The sequence below is a fragment of the Neovison vison genome, chromosome 10 (assembly GCF_020171115.1).
Source record: "Neovison vison isolate M4711 chromosome 10, ASM_NN_V1, whole genome shotgun sequence".
NCBI lineage: Eukaryota > Metazoa > Chordata > Mammalia > Carnivora > Mustelidae > Neogale > Neogale vison.
The window spans coordinates 43,610,084-43,625,862 of record NC_058100.1 but is presented as its reverse complement, the minus strand read 5'-3'; the positions used below and the strand labels follow the sequence as shown (position 1 = coordinate 43,625,862).

The following is a 15,779-nucleotide window of genomic DNA, read 5'->3' as shown; positions in this document are numbered from 1 at the left end:
TAAAAGGTTAAGATTTTATATATTTAGAGAGAGTCCCTATGTCACAAAGCAGGAGTTGGAAACCCAAATGCCTTCAGAAACTGGCGAAGTATTGTTATTGAGAGAGGAGCCCTCTAGCGGCCAGTGCCAAACCGAACAGCAACTGGCCATGTAAAAGTGGTGGCTGCTTCCTCCTTCACCCCAGCTGATTGTGACAGAGCAGGAATGTATGCCCAGTGTTGGCAGGGCTGACTTCTTTGGAGGGAGCAGGCGTGGCATGGGTGGAAGCTAGAAAATCTGATTATTCTGTTTATAGTCTTATTATCATATGAAACTATATTCACATACATTCTTAATATTGACATTAAGGATTTTTAAAAATAGTATTAGACAAAGAAAAGAAAGAAAACTGCAGCCTTCTGATTTGCAGTTTATTGGCCCTGAAGGCCCATAACAGATTTTTAAATTTTGAGTTGTATAAAGTTATAGTTACTGAAGAAGTGCTTATTGAATATCCGCCATGTGTAGATGGTATTCTCAGCGCCCAGGAGGACAGGGGTGGAGACGATAAAAGCCCTGTTGTTGTGTAAACACAACAACAAAATAGTTTCAGGTGTGTGTGAATGTTATGAAAAAATAAAACAACTTTGTGATAAAAATAATACAGTTTCATCGTTGTGATAGTGAACCGAGTAAGCTGCTTTAAGGAGAGTGATCAGGGAAGGCCTCTCTAACCAGGTAACATTTGAGCTGAAACCACGTGTTGAAAAGGCAGCAGGTTAGAGGAAGAATATTCTAAGAAGAAAGAATAACAAGTATGAGAGCACGCTGATAGGTGAATGAGTCGTTTATACCGCCTGATAAACCTCTTATACCTAAAAGTCGTTTGTAACCTACCTTTTCTTATCAAGTATGAAACTGATGCCTTAGAAAAGTAGTTTTCAGACTGTTTGGCATCTTTATACTTTTCATTATTGAAGTCCTCATGGAGCTACTTTTGCTCACATGGACTATATCGATAGATTAGAGTATTAGAAATTTAAATGGCTACATTTTAAAAATACATGTTCATTTTTAAAATAACAATTCTCTAAATATGTTAATGTAAAAACAAGCATTTTTGTGAGATGAGTAGCGTTGTTGTTGTTTTTATATTTTCCAACTCTCTTTCATGTCTGGCTGGATTCTTATGTGTTTCTGTATTCAACATTTCTGTTGCAGTATGTTACAATAAAATATATGAAGCAAATCCAGCCTCACACAGACATACAGTTGGAAAAGAGAAGAGTATTTTTAAAGGCTTTATAAGTAGTTACGGATATTTTTCTTTGATGTTATACAAAAACTAGACAAGTGTTGGTTTCTTAAAGTTTAATTGTAGTGTGGACTCTAAAATTATATCCATGAACGTGTACTATAGTACACTGAAATCTTTCGGAATCTTTTATCCATGTATGGTTTTATAATCTCTGCATTGGCCTTTTTGGAAACATTGGTTCACTGCATTCTGCAGGTCTTCCAAACGTCGACCCATTTCATTGATCATATCAAAGGATGATATCAAAGGATCCCATTTGTTACTTGCCACCAGTCTTATCAGGAAATTCTTCAGATATTAAGTTGTCAAGCTCATGATGATAGATATGTTTTCTGAAATTCTAATTTTTGCTTAGAAACTGAGATTGGCAAAAAGTTTTCCTAGTTATTTTCCATGAACCAACAAGCCAGCTTTACTCATCTTTTGAGAAAATGTCTGCCAAATAGCCAAGTCTGAATAACTGTGAGGTTTCATGGGAAAAAAATGACTAGTCCATCTTATAACTCTAAAAATTACATGGCACTTTTCCTGGAGACAACCACTGTGTACCTGATGTGTGGCTTCTGTTTTGTCAGAGAATAGTAAAAAGACATTTGCTTACAGGTTGAAATTCAATAAAATTAGTAATTTTTACTGTTTTATCAAGGACATTTGTAAGTGCATCTGGCTTCCTTCCTTCCTTCCTTCCTTCCCTTTTAGTGTGATTGCACAGTGGTAAAGAATGCAATGACTGCTCGGACGGTCGGAAGCTGCCTTGGTTCTTGCTAAGGTGATAGCAATTTTACTCATTGTTTTGCTACCAGTGGTGAAGACAGTAGCTTGATGTTCCAGGAAAACCATGAGGTTTTAAAAAACGTTACTTGCTTTGAAAATTTCAGCACAGCTACGGAGAATTGTTGCTGAGAATTCAAATAAATGACGATGCTCTCTTGTTAGGTGATGCTCATACAAGCAAAAGAGCACATCTAGCCATGTTTGTAGATTTTCCATTTGTGCGGCAGAGATAAAATTCTGCAGGTGAGCTATTGAGTCTTCATGTTTGCAGCTATATCTTGTAAGTTACTCTAATGCTGAAAAGTGGCAGCGCCTTTATCTCTAGTACTGACTTTCCACCCGGGTATTCAGGTGGTCAGCTGCAGAACTTCCTTATCTGTTTCGTGCGCTTTTCCAGCCAGTGCATTACGATAACTTACCCTCTTACGATTGCTAGTTTAAAAATCAATATTTTGCTTTTAAAGAGCACATTTGAAATAGGTTTTTTTTTTTTTTTTAATTCTAAATAATTAGTCTCAAAATGAAGCCTTAAGTTAACTGGTACCATGTAATACTTTCTGAAATGTCTCATTTTATAAGGCACAATAAGCCAAATTCTTAACATCTGAAAAATCGAAGGATAGCTTTAGTCATATATTTTTTTTAAGTTTTGCTTTTCTTTAGAATAGATTCTTTACTTCCATGAATTAAGAAACTCTCTGATATGTCAGCTTTATCTTTTTTAGCATCTTTAGACCTAGACAGTACAGCTGTGTGTTCAGAAGATGAGTCTTCTAAACTTTGTCAAGCCAGTGATTCATTTTTAAGTATATATATATAAAAAAAAAAAAACTTAGCTAGTAAACTTCATTTGGAATAAAATATTGTTAAATTCTTAAAAGGCAATTTTAGATAAAATCTTAGAAAAATCTTTTAGAATTCTATTGCAAAACATGGCAATGTGTACTTCCCGATACATTTCTCTATAAGCATAAGGAAAACTTAAGGATTTCGAAATAATGTATTGGATGACAATGAGGTTATAGAAATAATAGTAGTTATGTCAAATACAGTAAAAGCACAGGAGAAGAATTGAGAACTGAGTTAATCTTAGAAAATATATTTGTGTACTAAACCTGAACCTACTACCTTAGAAAATTCTAGGAAACACAAGAATGCACAATGATACATTCCATTAGCTGTCAAGAGAAGATGTCATTATCATCATATAGCCTCTGGAAAACTCCACTATTCACTTATGAGAGAATGGAATTGAAAATGGCAAATAGGGGCCGCCTGGGTGGCTCAGTGGGTTAAAGCCTCTGCCTTCAGCTCAGGTCATGATCCCAGGATGCTGGGATCAAGCCCCACATCAGGCTCTGCTTCGCAGGGAGCCTGCTTCCTCCTCTCTTTCTCTGCCTGCTTCTCTGCCTACTTCTGATCTCTGTCTGTCAAATAAATAAAATCTAAAAAAAAAAAAAAAAAAAAGACAAAAAATATCTTAATGGCAGAAAATATTTTATGTAGACATCCACTGAACTAGTGAGGGGAAGTATTTAATATCTTATATATCATTTATCATGGCTAAATGAGCCAAGCTTGATCATCTTGTCTGTATTATATTTCCTTAAATATAATGTATCTTATGCCAGATATTCATGTTATTAGTAACTTTTGCAGCACTCAGTGTCATTTTTATTGGGTCAGAATGAAAAGCAGCACCTTGGAAAATACTTTACACATACATAATATAAAAAAAACAATCGCCAACATTAAATAGTTTGGCTTTTGGTAAGAGTCTGCCCATATTTCCTACTTCATACTTAGTCTATTTTTCTAAAATGTAGACTATTCAAGATATATTTTATTGCTTAAATAATTAGCTTATGGTGTTAAAAGCTTTTTCTTAATTAAAAGCACATCCCAAAATGTCATAGATTGAGATAATGACCTTGAATCTTTCAGACAGTGGCACTCAGTGAAGCAAACTGCGGCAGCACCCATAAATCAGAGCATCTTGTCTTGAATACTGCTTGGAAACGGTGTTGGTGTGAGCCCATTTGCTGGTGGGAGTTTTGGTTTCAGTTGCATTTCTTACCCTACCCCCAGTACCTGATGTTTGGAATATGAGTTACGATTTGAAGTATTATGTTTCTCCTGTGTTGATTGTGTTCTATTTATGTCCTTAGAAAACTTAGGCAAGTATAATTTTTTTGGTTTTCAAGTTTTTGCTCTTCTCTCTTTCCAAAGGGATTTTGCTGTAGGAATCTGTAACAAAATCAGTGAGATGATTCAAGGTATGTATGTTTCATTCAGTATTATGAAGTGACTTATTGGGATTTGTGTTAATATTAATAGCTCTTAACATTAACTACTTATTTATTATGTGCTTGTCACCGTTCTATTCACTAATTCACTCCAATAATATTAAGCATCTTCTAAATGCCAAAATTGTTCTGGGTACTTAGGATACAGTAGTGAACAAAACAGAGTCCTAGCCCTAATGTAATCTACATTCTGGTGGCAGAAATGGGGGAAGGGGTGGCAGTAGACAAATAAAAATATAGCAGTTGCTATGGAGAAAAAACAAGGTTCCCCGAGGTGGAAGGAGGCACTTTATATTTTGTATATGTTGATGAAAGAAGGCCTCTAGTGAAGTGATATTTGTGTGAGAAATACAGATATTTAGGTGAAGAGCACTCCGATCTGGGAGAGCAGAGGGCTGTTAGAAGCTCTGGTGCTGTCTCCATGCTCTGTTAATGTTCCTCCAGTGTCTTCCAGTTCCAAGTAAACTCAGATCCAAATTCCTTACCATAGCCTTCAAGGCCCTACTTTTCAAATCTCATCTTCCATGCTATGCTTCGCGTGTATTGGCCCCACTTACTCCTGTCCTGGTCCTTAAAGGGAGCCCTGGGGCTCCAGCCCTGCGCAGCTCAGAGAACACCACCTTCTTTGTATTTTTCTATGAGGCATTCCTGTGAACTGTGCAACTTGGCGGACTTGGCTAGGCAATACTGTTATGTCTGTTTTACAGAAGAGGAAATAGAGCCACGTTAAAATTACTTGAAAACAAAGATACAGTGGTTGAGCTCTGTCCTGTTCTCCTCTCCTTTGTCCTTTTTTTTCTCCACCAAAAAAGGGCTCTCCTGCAGAAAGCTGTCATTTAAGGGAACGATCACTCATTCATTGAGCAGTTTCTATTGAACACGGGCTCTATCGGGCAAGAGCACAGCAGGAAATAGATGTCATGCTCAAATTAAAATAATCCAAGGAGGGTTGAAGGAAGGAACAATTACAAAGTGTAAGCAAGACGAACCGGAGGGGATAATGTATCCAAGGGTGCAGAGAGGAAATAGTTCCCAGAAACTTGGAGTCGTGTGCAGGGGCCACTTTGAAAACCTGACTTTCAGTGGGATAGGACCTGATGTGACACCACAGAGAAGGATCCAGAGAATAAATACTCTGTCCTCTTTCTTCTCCCTCGCATCCCCTGCTGGGGCGCTTCACTGGCTAAACCCAAACAGTGGGCAAATAGCAAGGGAGTGGATGGAAGCTGGAGAGGTGAGCCTCCTGAGGTGCCCAACAGTCTGTTGGGCGACGGTTATTTGAGTATATTGATATGTAAGAATGTATTGATTTGTACACCTAAGACTCATTATTGTTTAAGTTTTAGCTATAAGGAATTTGAAGCGAAAGAACAGGAACAAGGGGGCTGAAAGAGAAGGGGGGGAAAGTACAGGAGAGGCAGTGAGGGCAAGTGGAGGAAGAATGGAGCCCAAGATAAGGACGTGGTGGGGGAGTTTGAGGAATAAAGTATCCTTACACTTAGTTTTAAGTTGCTTGTGTTTCTGCAAAGTAAGAGCTCTTGAGTGTCTCTGAACCAGTAACAATGTCTGTGAACATGAAGAATTCCATGGACTGCTGGGTGGAGCACAGATTTGCCGAAGAAGGAAGGGATAGGAGACAGGAGTCTGCCAAGGGCAAAGGCCTAAGTAGGGAGAATACTTGGGAGACTTTTGTGATAATCCAGTCCAGAGATGGTGGTGGACGTGGGCCAGTGTGATAGCAGTGGAAGCAGAATGGCATAGTCAGATTTGGGTTCTAGTTTAAAGACAGAACCTAAAAGCTTTGCTAATAAATTTGGATGTGGGGTATGAGAAAAGGGAATCGGTAAAGACTCCAGGGTCAGAGGAGTGATAAAGATGAGGCTGTCGTAGACTGAAATGGGGAAAATTGCAGTTTGGGGGTGAAGGTCAGAAGTTCTCTGTGGCTCTAATTACAGAATGCTTCTAACTGTACATCGCAGGGGAGGCGACCAGGAGGTCATGCGATTTCTGTTGTCTGAAGTTGAGGGGCAGGGTAGAGGGGTACGAGGTCGTCTTTAGCGTATAGTTGAGAATGGAAGCCATGGGATTATATCACTTCACTCAGGAAAGGCACTGAGAGTGAGAAGAAAATTTATTACCATCCCCAAGGAACATCAGAAATTATAGTGTGGGTAAAAGAGATGAATACAAAGAGATTGAAAAGGAACAGCCAGAGGAAGGACAAAATCCAGGAAGAGAGAGAGTTTCAAAGACCGAATGGTCCCCAGTGTCAAATGCATTTGGTACCTTAAGGGACAAAATACTAGTAACATAAGCACCACAGGTATGACTGAAGAGGGAAAACCAGGGAGTCAATACTCTGACCTCCTTTTTCTACCTGCCATCTCCGGTGGCTCTCTGGTTTGGCCAGACTTAAATAGAGGCCAGATAGCAAGGGAGTTTGTTGATGTAAACCACCCCTGGATACTGAAACTTTCTTACGTATTTACACTAACAGTTACTTCACAGTGGTGAAGCAATGGTCTGCAGAGTATAAATTAGCTTTTGGCTTATATCCAGTGAAGAATGACTGACAGTGTTTTGTTCTCTGTGATCACAAAGCCATGTTGTAGAAGAAAAGAGTTTTCTGTTTGGGTAGCTCCGGTGTTGACAGTAAAAGATGCATCGGAGTTAATCCCCAATGGAGTCCCATCTGTATCGGCAATGAAAAAAGGCATTGCTACCCGAAGTTCAGAGAACCTCAGAAACCCTCCACGTATAGTCTGTTCACATCCGGATCTTGACTTAGTGTTGAAGGAAATAAGTAAAATTGTAAATATAATTGTAGCCATTGAGTATGTGCATTTGTAGGTGTATGTGTGCTTGTATATACATATCTTTTTAGCATGCCATGAGAAGGAATAGACAGCAATTATGACTTTGTTCTAGCGTGCCTTTTCAAGGAATTATCTCCTGTCAGCATGTCGCCTTATAGTCACCGAAAAACTAATGTTAAGATAAATGCTTTTGGGGGAAAAAAAAACCTATTAAACTTAATTGGGTTAGCTCTAGTATAATTATCTTTAATGTCATAAACGTAACTTTAGCATACTTTTTGTTTTTAAATCGTCCATGTTGCTAATTGAATCACTTTTTTTTTTTTAATTTTATTTATTTATTTGAGAGAGAGAGAGATCGTGAGCAGGGGGTAAGGGGAGAGGGAGAAGCAGACTCCCCGCCATGCAGGGAGCCCTGATACCGGCCTTCATCCCCAGACCCTGGGATCATAACCTGAGCCCAAGGCAGATGCTTAACCGACAGAGCTGCCCAGGCATTCCTAACTGAATTCCTTTTAAATGTGAAATGTTACCAAGGTGACAGTCAGCAGTCTGTCCCTAACGATTCCTCTGTGTCCAGGTTTGGCCACACCAGTAGACTTGAAACTGAAGTTAATCCCCATCCTCCAGCACATGCACCACGATGCGATCCTGGCATCGAGCGCCCGGCAGCTGTTGCAGCAGCTGGTCACATCCTACCCCTCCACCAAGATGGTGATTGTCTCTCTGCACACCTTTACTCTGCTTGCGGCTTCGTCTTTGGTTGATACGCCAAAGCAGGTAATTTCAGTTTTCTTTAAACTACCTTTTCTTCAGTAAACTATTGCATATTAAGTATAAACTTTAAAAAAAAAAAGTAACCATAAGTTTTGATCATATTAAGGTGCCTTCTCTGATAAAGATTGCTTTCATTTTCTTTTGCCTGCTTTTTTCTGTTCTGTATTCACAATTCTAATTCTGGGGAGCCTTTTAGGAACAAAAGGTGGAGGGGGCGGTATGTGGCAGAGTGTGGGGTTGGCAGGAGAGAAAAGAAAGAATCGAGTATTCAAAGCCAGGTCCTAGGCTAGAACCTTACAGGTTAAGGAATAGTATATTTTTATGCATGAAGAGAAAGTGGCCCAAGCATGGACACATGGCTAAGAAGTGACAGGGCTGTGATTGAAAGGGAGGGGAGTCCTGTCTCAAATCTAAAAGTTTTACTAAATTGTACTACACATTGCTGATGGTAATTTCAGTGACAGTACTGTTCATGAATGCCCTTTTTTTTTTTTTTTTTTTTTTCATAGATTCAGCTTCTGTTGCAGTATCTGAAGAATGACCCTAGGAAAGCAGTAAAGAGACTTGCTATTCAAGATCTGAAATTACTTGCCAATAAAACACCACACACTTGGAGTAGGGAAAACATTCAGGTATGTAGAACTTTGAACATTAATATTTGATAGAGAAAAATAATACAACAAGTAAAAAATCATTTTACTTTACGCTTTTTGTATCATCTTTGTCATCTTTTAAATGTTAGAATATGAAAAGTAATTAAGGGTATTGTTGATATTTGTGGCAGATGTTGTTTTTTAAAGTGGCAAAGTAAATACGTAGAACTTTTATCCTTTCGTGTTTTAGTTTCTTTTAGTGAGTTAGACTTGCCTCTCAGTTTCTTAGAAATTTTCCCATAGCAGCACTAAGGCTGATTATAGAAGTCCAGTGAAATCATTTATTTAATTCCTGTCTCCTTTACTCACTTTAGGGAGAACAGTTGGTGCTGATGGTGATTTATTAGAGAGAAGGTGCTGGAAGCGTAACTCAGCAAAGTATATTTTTCCTTTTCATGGAGAGGAAGGACAGTCTTAAAGTTTTCTTTTGTAAATACAGAGCAGGTCTCAATCTCTAGACATTTAATGTGGCATCTTTTATAGCATTTTTTTCCAGGTTAAGTTAATGTTTAAATTTGTTTTTTCTCAGAACAGGTTTTTGATTTATCCAAACAAACAGATTGTTTGTTTATCCATTACTGCTAACAGATGCAACATTTTCTAAAAAATGCTTTTTAAAGTGAAATGGAAGATTGTTAGAAGTTGACCTTTATTTTCATGGTTTTTATTACCTATTGGTATCATTATAGCTACCGTGCAACAAAAACCTTTGAATTTCAGATTATGAAACTAAGCTGCTGTGTTAATTGGGTTTTTTGCAATTTTCTAAACATATTTCAGTATATTGTGATTGATAGTCACAAATATCCCAAGAGATAAGCAGCTGTTAGTGTTTGCATTTAGTAGATGAACAAATTAGGGTTCAGAGAGACTTAATATGCTTAAAAGAGCTTCCTAAGAGGACTTAATTAAGATTTTAATTAAGAGAGCTCTGTCCTCTAATGCTTTTTCTACTAAATAGTACAGTCTTTCCGAGAAGAGAATGTACTCAGCTACCGGAGGGAACCGAATCTGGTGAAGGCACTAGATCATCCCTTCTCATTTTTCTCCTTATTGTATGACAGCTCACACATGCATAAAAGTATGTAAAATAAATCTTTAATAGTTTGAATAATTGTAAATGAAAACAAGGTAGCCACCGTCCCACTAGAAACAGAACACTGCAGGCTCACGGAAGCCTGCCACCTTCCTTGGCATGGTCCTCCCTCATCAGAATCGTAAAGCCAGCCTAAAGGAAACCACTATTTTGACTTCTGTGATGATCATTTTTTCACTCTTTATTGTTTTATCACCTATATATGCTTCCCTAAAAAATAGTATTTGCTTTTTCTTTGTATTTCTTGTGCTTAACATTATACTGATGAGACTCATACATGTAGTTACATGTTTTTCCCTTTAACTGCTGTGTAGTATTCCATTATTATATGGAATGGACCACAGTTTACCTGCTCTTGGTGGGTTATTTCCAACGTGCAGCTCTTGCAAACAGTGCTGCTACGAGCATTTTTCAGTGTATCTCCTGGCATTTATGTGCAAGGGTTTCTTTATATGCTTAAAGAGTGAAATTGCTGACTTAGAGGATATGTGTATTTTCAGCTTTACCGGGTAAATTCAAGCTGTGTTCCAAAGTGACTGAACCAATATAGATTCCAAATAAAAAGACTACCTATTGAACTACATCCTTAGATTACATTTTTACCAGTTTAGAAGTTGTAGTTTTAATTTTTTTTTCCTTGATTACTAAAGAACTTGAATATTCTTTTAATGTGTTTATTGATGATTTGGATTTCCTTTTTTGTGACATGGCTCTTCCAGTCTTCTTTTTCTGTGGATTTGTAGTCATTCTTTGTATATTCTGGATACTTGCACTTCAGTGGCCATTGGCAGGCTCTATACATTTCAGAAGCAGCTGATCAAGTTTCACTTTAAAAAAAAAAAAAAAAAAAAAAGCCAGAAAAAAAGTTGCTAACTTCAATGGGATTCCATTGAATGGAGAGATAATTTGTAACAAGTTGATATCTTTACAATGTTAAGTCTTCTAATGCATGAACATGCTATATCATTTGTTTAGATCTCTGTTCTACAGCTTTTGCTTTCCTCTCTTTTGTCTGATGTTAATGTAGCTACTTTAGTTTTCTCCTGGGTGTGTCTATGTGATAGATTTTCATCGTTTTAGGGGCACCTGGGTGGCTCAGTCGGCTACAGGTCTGCCTTTGGCTCAGGTCATGCTCCTGGGGTCCTGGGATCAAGCCCCACATCAGGCTTCCTACTCATCGGGGAGTCTGCTACTTCTGCTCCAACGTACAGCAGTCAAGAAAGAGGATGAGTGGGCCACCCCCCGCCACTCATGTTCTCTCTTTCTCTCAAATACATAGATAAAATCTTAAAAAAAAAAAAAGATTATCATTGTTTTACTTCCCATCTTTCTTTAATGCATCTTTATGTTTCCATTATGTCCTATGTCAGTTCTGCTGTACAGACCTTATAATACACCACTCATTTATAACCCTCTAAACTCTTATGTATTCTTTTCATGTGCCTTAATTCTGTCTTATCAAACAATTTTGTTTTATAAATTCATTGATTATTTGGACCTTCCACTGTCTTCGCTCTTCTTGCATCTCAGGCTTTCTCTCTGGGATACTTTTTCTTCTGTCTCTGGAAAGTCCTTTAGTGAGGGTCTGTGGTGGTAAGCTCTCCCTGTATATACTTGTCTTAAAATGTCTTTATTTTGCCCTCAATCTTGAAAGACACTTTTCTCTGGGAGTAGAATGCCCAGGACATTGAGGCTACCATTCTAACTGTCTACGGATTTCCATTATTACTGCTGAGAATAGCAGTACTCTTTTGAAGAAATTTTTTTTCTTGCTTTACAATTTTTCTCTTTGACGTTCTGCCCTATGAACCATCTGATTATAGATTTCTATTTAAACTCTCTAGACTATCGATTTCTCGTGAATCTTAAGATTGGTGCTTTTCAGTGGTTCTGGGAAATTGTCAGCCATAATTTTTCTGATATTGCCTTTCCTCCTGACTCTCCACTTAGATCCATAGTGGCCCTTCTGTCAATCCCCATGTTCCTTATATTCTTTTTTCTATCTTTTCATCTCTTCAGGCTGTGTTGTGAATACGTCTCCTGTTTTAGTTCAATAATTATTCTCCAGCTTATCTAAAGTCTTTGCAGATACATCTCTGCTCTCGATTTCTGTTGGCCCTCTTTCGTAGTACCCTTTTTCCTCACAGACTTGGCAGTTCTTTTACCTCGAGCTACTCCTTTTCCTTGGAAAAGTGTGTGCGGGAATTCTGTGATGAAGAATTTCTCTAGAGAAGGCTTGGATTAGCTTCTGGTAGGTGGAGAGGCTGGATAGTGATACATACTGGGGAGAAAAAGTCAAGAAAGAGGATGAGCGAGTGTGAAAGGTGGAGGCTGCCGTGTTGCACGAGGCGGTCGGGGGAGCTCTCGCTTAGAAGTTGGCACTTGAGCAAGGACCTAAAGGAGGGACCAGCAACTCCATGAGCCTCTGAAAGAAGAACATTACCAGCAGAGAGAATAGCAAGAAAGGTCCTGAGGTGAGAGCATTCCTGAGTGTGAGGTCACTGTGACTATGAGGGGAGCAGAGTCAGATGCTGGAGGATGGATGCATGGAACATGGGGGATTGACAGAAGGGCCAGTATGGATCTAAGTGGAGAGTCAGGAGGAAAGGCAATATCAGAATATCGGATCATGTAGGGCCTGTGAGTCCTTTGGCACAGGCCATTATTATTTCTTAATTGAAATATAGTTGACATCTAACACTGTGTACAGCATGTGGACATGATACACTTACATATTATAATATGATTGCCATTGTAGTGATAATTAGCACCCTATTACATTGCATAATTATCATTTCTTAATTTTAATGGTTGGAATAATTAAGTTCTAGAGTCTTGGCAAGTTTGATGATTATCATACAATATTGTTGTCCATATTCGCTCTCCTATACATCAGATCTCTCTCCTATACATTATTAGATTAGTAGTAAGTAGACTTACTACTCGTAAGTTTGTACCCTTAAACAACATCTGTCTTATCCCCCACCATCCCAAGTCAGATAGAGAAAGACAAATAGTGTATGATATCACTTACTCATGGAATCTGAAAAGGCCAAAATTATGAAAGCAAAGAGTAAAATAGTGGTTACCAGGGGTCGGGAGCCTGGAGGGCAGAGGATATTAGCAACTTGTTCGGAAAGAGTCTCTCTGACTTAGATATACTGAGACTAGATTGTAGGGACATAAGGTCAGAAACATAGAAAAACATTTGGGAGGTGACTATATAAGTCCCATTAGAAAATACCATGGTTATGTGAACCCGGGGAAGCAGAGAAAATAGCAGGGAGAAGTGGAAATATTCTGGATATATTTGAAAGGCAAAGCTGACAGATTTACTGGCAAATTATTCACAGAGTATAAGAGAAAGAAAGGATGATTCAAGGTTTTTGGCTTTAACCAATTTACTTGGAATGGTAAGATTCTGTGAGGCTTATTTCTTGAAGATCAGGAGTTCAGTTCTGACCAAATAAAGTTTACGGTGTCAGACATCCAAGTGGAGGTGTCAAGGAGTTGGGAGTTTAATGAACAAATCTAGATGAAGTTGTAAACATGAGAGTCATCAGATTATAGGTGGTATTTAAAATCATGAGACTGGATGAGTCACTTAGGGAGAGAGGATAAATGAGAAAATTCAGGGAATGATGAAATGAGAAGTAACTAGCAAAACAGCTTGATAAGAAGCAGCCAGTGAGGTAGGAGACAAGTGGAGATAGTTTTACGGGAAGATGGCTGCAGTCCATCGTGTGAGATACTGCCCTGTATTTGTATTCTCCAGGAGATGAGGACTGTAATTAGCAGAATGAAGTCATTGGTGACCTGCATGAGGAGAGTTTTATTGGAGTATTGTGAGTACGAGACTGATCGGAAAAACAGGAGAGAGATCAGAGACAGTAAATACACAGAGTGTTTTTAAAGGAGTTCTGCTTTACGACGTCCATCAGAGAAAGATATCATTTGATTTCACTCATGTGGAATTTGAGAAACAAAACAAACGGTCATAGGGGGGGAAAAAGGGAGAGGCAAACCAAGAAATACTCTTAACTGTAAAGCACAGACTGATAGGGGCGGCTGGGTGGCTCAGCTGTTTAAGCATCTGCCTTTGGCTGAGTCATGATCTCAGGGTCCTGGGATGGAGCCCCAAGTCAGGCTCCATGCTCATGCAGGGATTCTGCTTCTCCCTCCTCCTCTGCCTCTTCCCCCCGCCATACCCTGCACTTGTGCTCACTTGCTCCTCTCTCTCTCACACACACATAGCTAAATAAATAAAATCTTTGAAAAAAATGAAACTGATGGTTACTAGGGAGAAGGTGCGGGTGGGTTGAATAGGTGATGGGGATGAAGGAGGGCACTTGCTGTGCCGAGCGCCGGGTGATATATGGAAGTGCTGAATCACTAAATCTGACACCTGAAACTAATAATAACACTATATGTTAACTAACTGGAATTTAAGTAAAAACTAATAAAAAATAACGGAATTCTGCTTTAAAGAGCAAAGAACTGAGATTGTACTGCTAAAGTATACGTTGTCTCTTTGCTTTTTGTTTTTAATCATGGGAAGAATTTAAAGAAACAGAAATGCCATTAGACTAGGGGAATAGAGGACTGCCAGAGAGGTAAGGGATTTGAGTGAAGCCATGTATATACATACGGTGTCTGGCATATACATAAAAATGCTTTTTTAAGAGTAGCTCTAATTAAAGGTAACATTATTCTACAGTTTTCCTTGTTGTATACTTTGGCAGATTGTAGGGTTGGGGTAGTGCTATCTTAGTAAAACGATTTGGGGGCTTTCCTCTTTCTATGTTCTGGAATGGTGTGAATAGCTTTGATGTAGAAATTTTCTGTCTCCTGAAGATATTGCTTGAAATGTATTATAAGTCCATCTGAACCTGGAACTTTCTCCAGGGATAGTATTTTGAGAATATTTCCAATTACTTACATGGATGTTGCCCTATAAAAGTTTTCTACCTCTTCTTGAACCAGTTTTGATAATATTTTCCACTTAATTCACTTCTCAGATTCATTAGTATCAATATAGAGAAGCTTTATACTATTTTGGTACTTTTGTGTTTGTAATTTTATTTTCATTTTTTTCTGACTGTTTATGTTTATATCCCCATTTTCTTAATTAGACTTTGCAGAAGCATGGCTTTCTTATCTTTTTTAAGTGCTTGAATGCTTATTTTTATTCTTATTTAATAATGAAAGCACTTAAGGCAATTAATTTTCCCCTTAGTGCAGATTACCCACTTTTCCATAAATTGTCTTCTAGTGCTCTCATTGCCCTTAACTTGAAATGCAGTTTTAAAAAATATTTTATTTATTTACCTGAGAGAGACAGAGATAGTGAGAGAGAGCACAAGGGGGAAAGGGGAGAGAAGCAGACTCACCGCTGAGCAGGCGGCCCGATGAGAGGCTGGATTCCAGGATGCTGGGATCATGACCTGAGCCAAAGGCAGACGTTTAACCAACTGAGCCACCCAGGTGCCCCCGAAATGCATTTCTTAATAATCAGATTTATTGTGGTATAATTTATTTTCGGAAACCTTTCTAGGTATACTGGTCAGTGAGTTCTGAAAAATGTCTGTAATTGTGGAACCACCACCACAAATGAGATATAGGACATTTTCCTCACCCCAAAAGTGAGGAAAATGTCCTGTATTCCTTCAGGCTCCTCTGCAGTCAGTCCTTTTCCCAACCCCTAACAGCCACCCATCTGATTTCTGTCCCTGTAATAGTGCCCTTCTAGAGTGTAAATGAAATCATACAGTGTATAGCCTTTTAGGTCTGACTTCTTTTACTTTGCACAGTTCTTTGATATTCATCCATGTTGTTGCATTAAGCAGTAATTCATTCCTTTTTACTGCTAAGTGGTATCCCAGTGTATGGACATGCGACCGTTTATTCATTCACAAGTTGACGGACATTTGGATTTGATACTATAAATCAACCTACTATGGCACAGGTCTTTTGGAGACATTTCTTAGGTCAGTACCTAGGAGTTTTACTGCTGTGTTGTATGGTAGATAAATGTATTACTAACTTCGTAAGAAACTGCCA

The 15,779-nt window shown here is 38.5% G+C and overlaps 1 protein-coding gene across 2 annotated transcripts in view; it reads left to right on the top strand.

The window, feature by feature from the left end:
* The window catches only part of INTS7 (integrator complex subunit 7), a 91,541-nt gene that overhangs the window by 25,927 nt on the left and 49,835 nt on the right, over positions 1-15,779 (top strand). For both annotated transcript variants that reach the window (XM_044267132.1, XM_044267133.1), the window contains 3 exons: positions 4,301-4,347; positions 7,774-7,973; positions 8,480-8,602. In XM_044267132.1, coding sequence (XP_044123067.1) covers positions 4,301-4,347; positions 7,774-7,973; positions 8,480-8,602 — 370 coding nt within the window. The remainder of the gene's footprint in view (positions 1-4,300; positions 4,348-7,773; positions 7,974-8,479; positions 8,603-15,779) is intronic.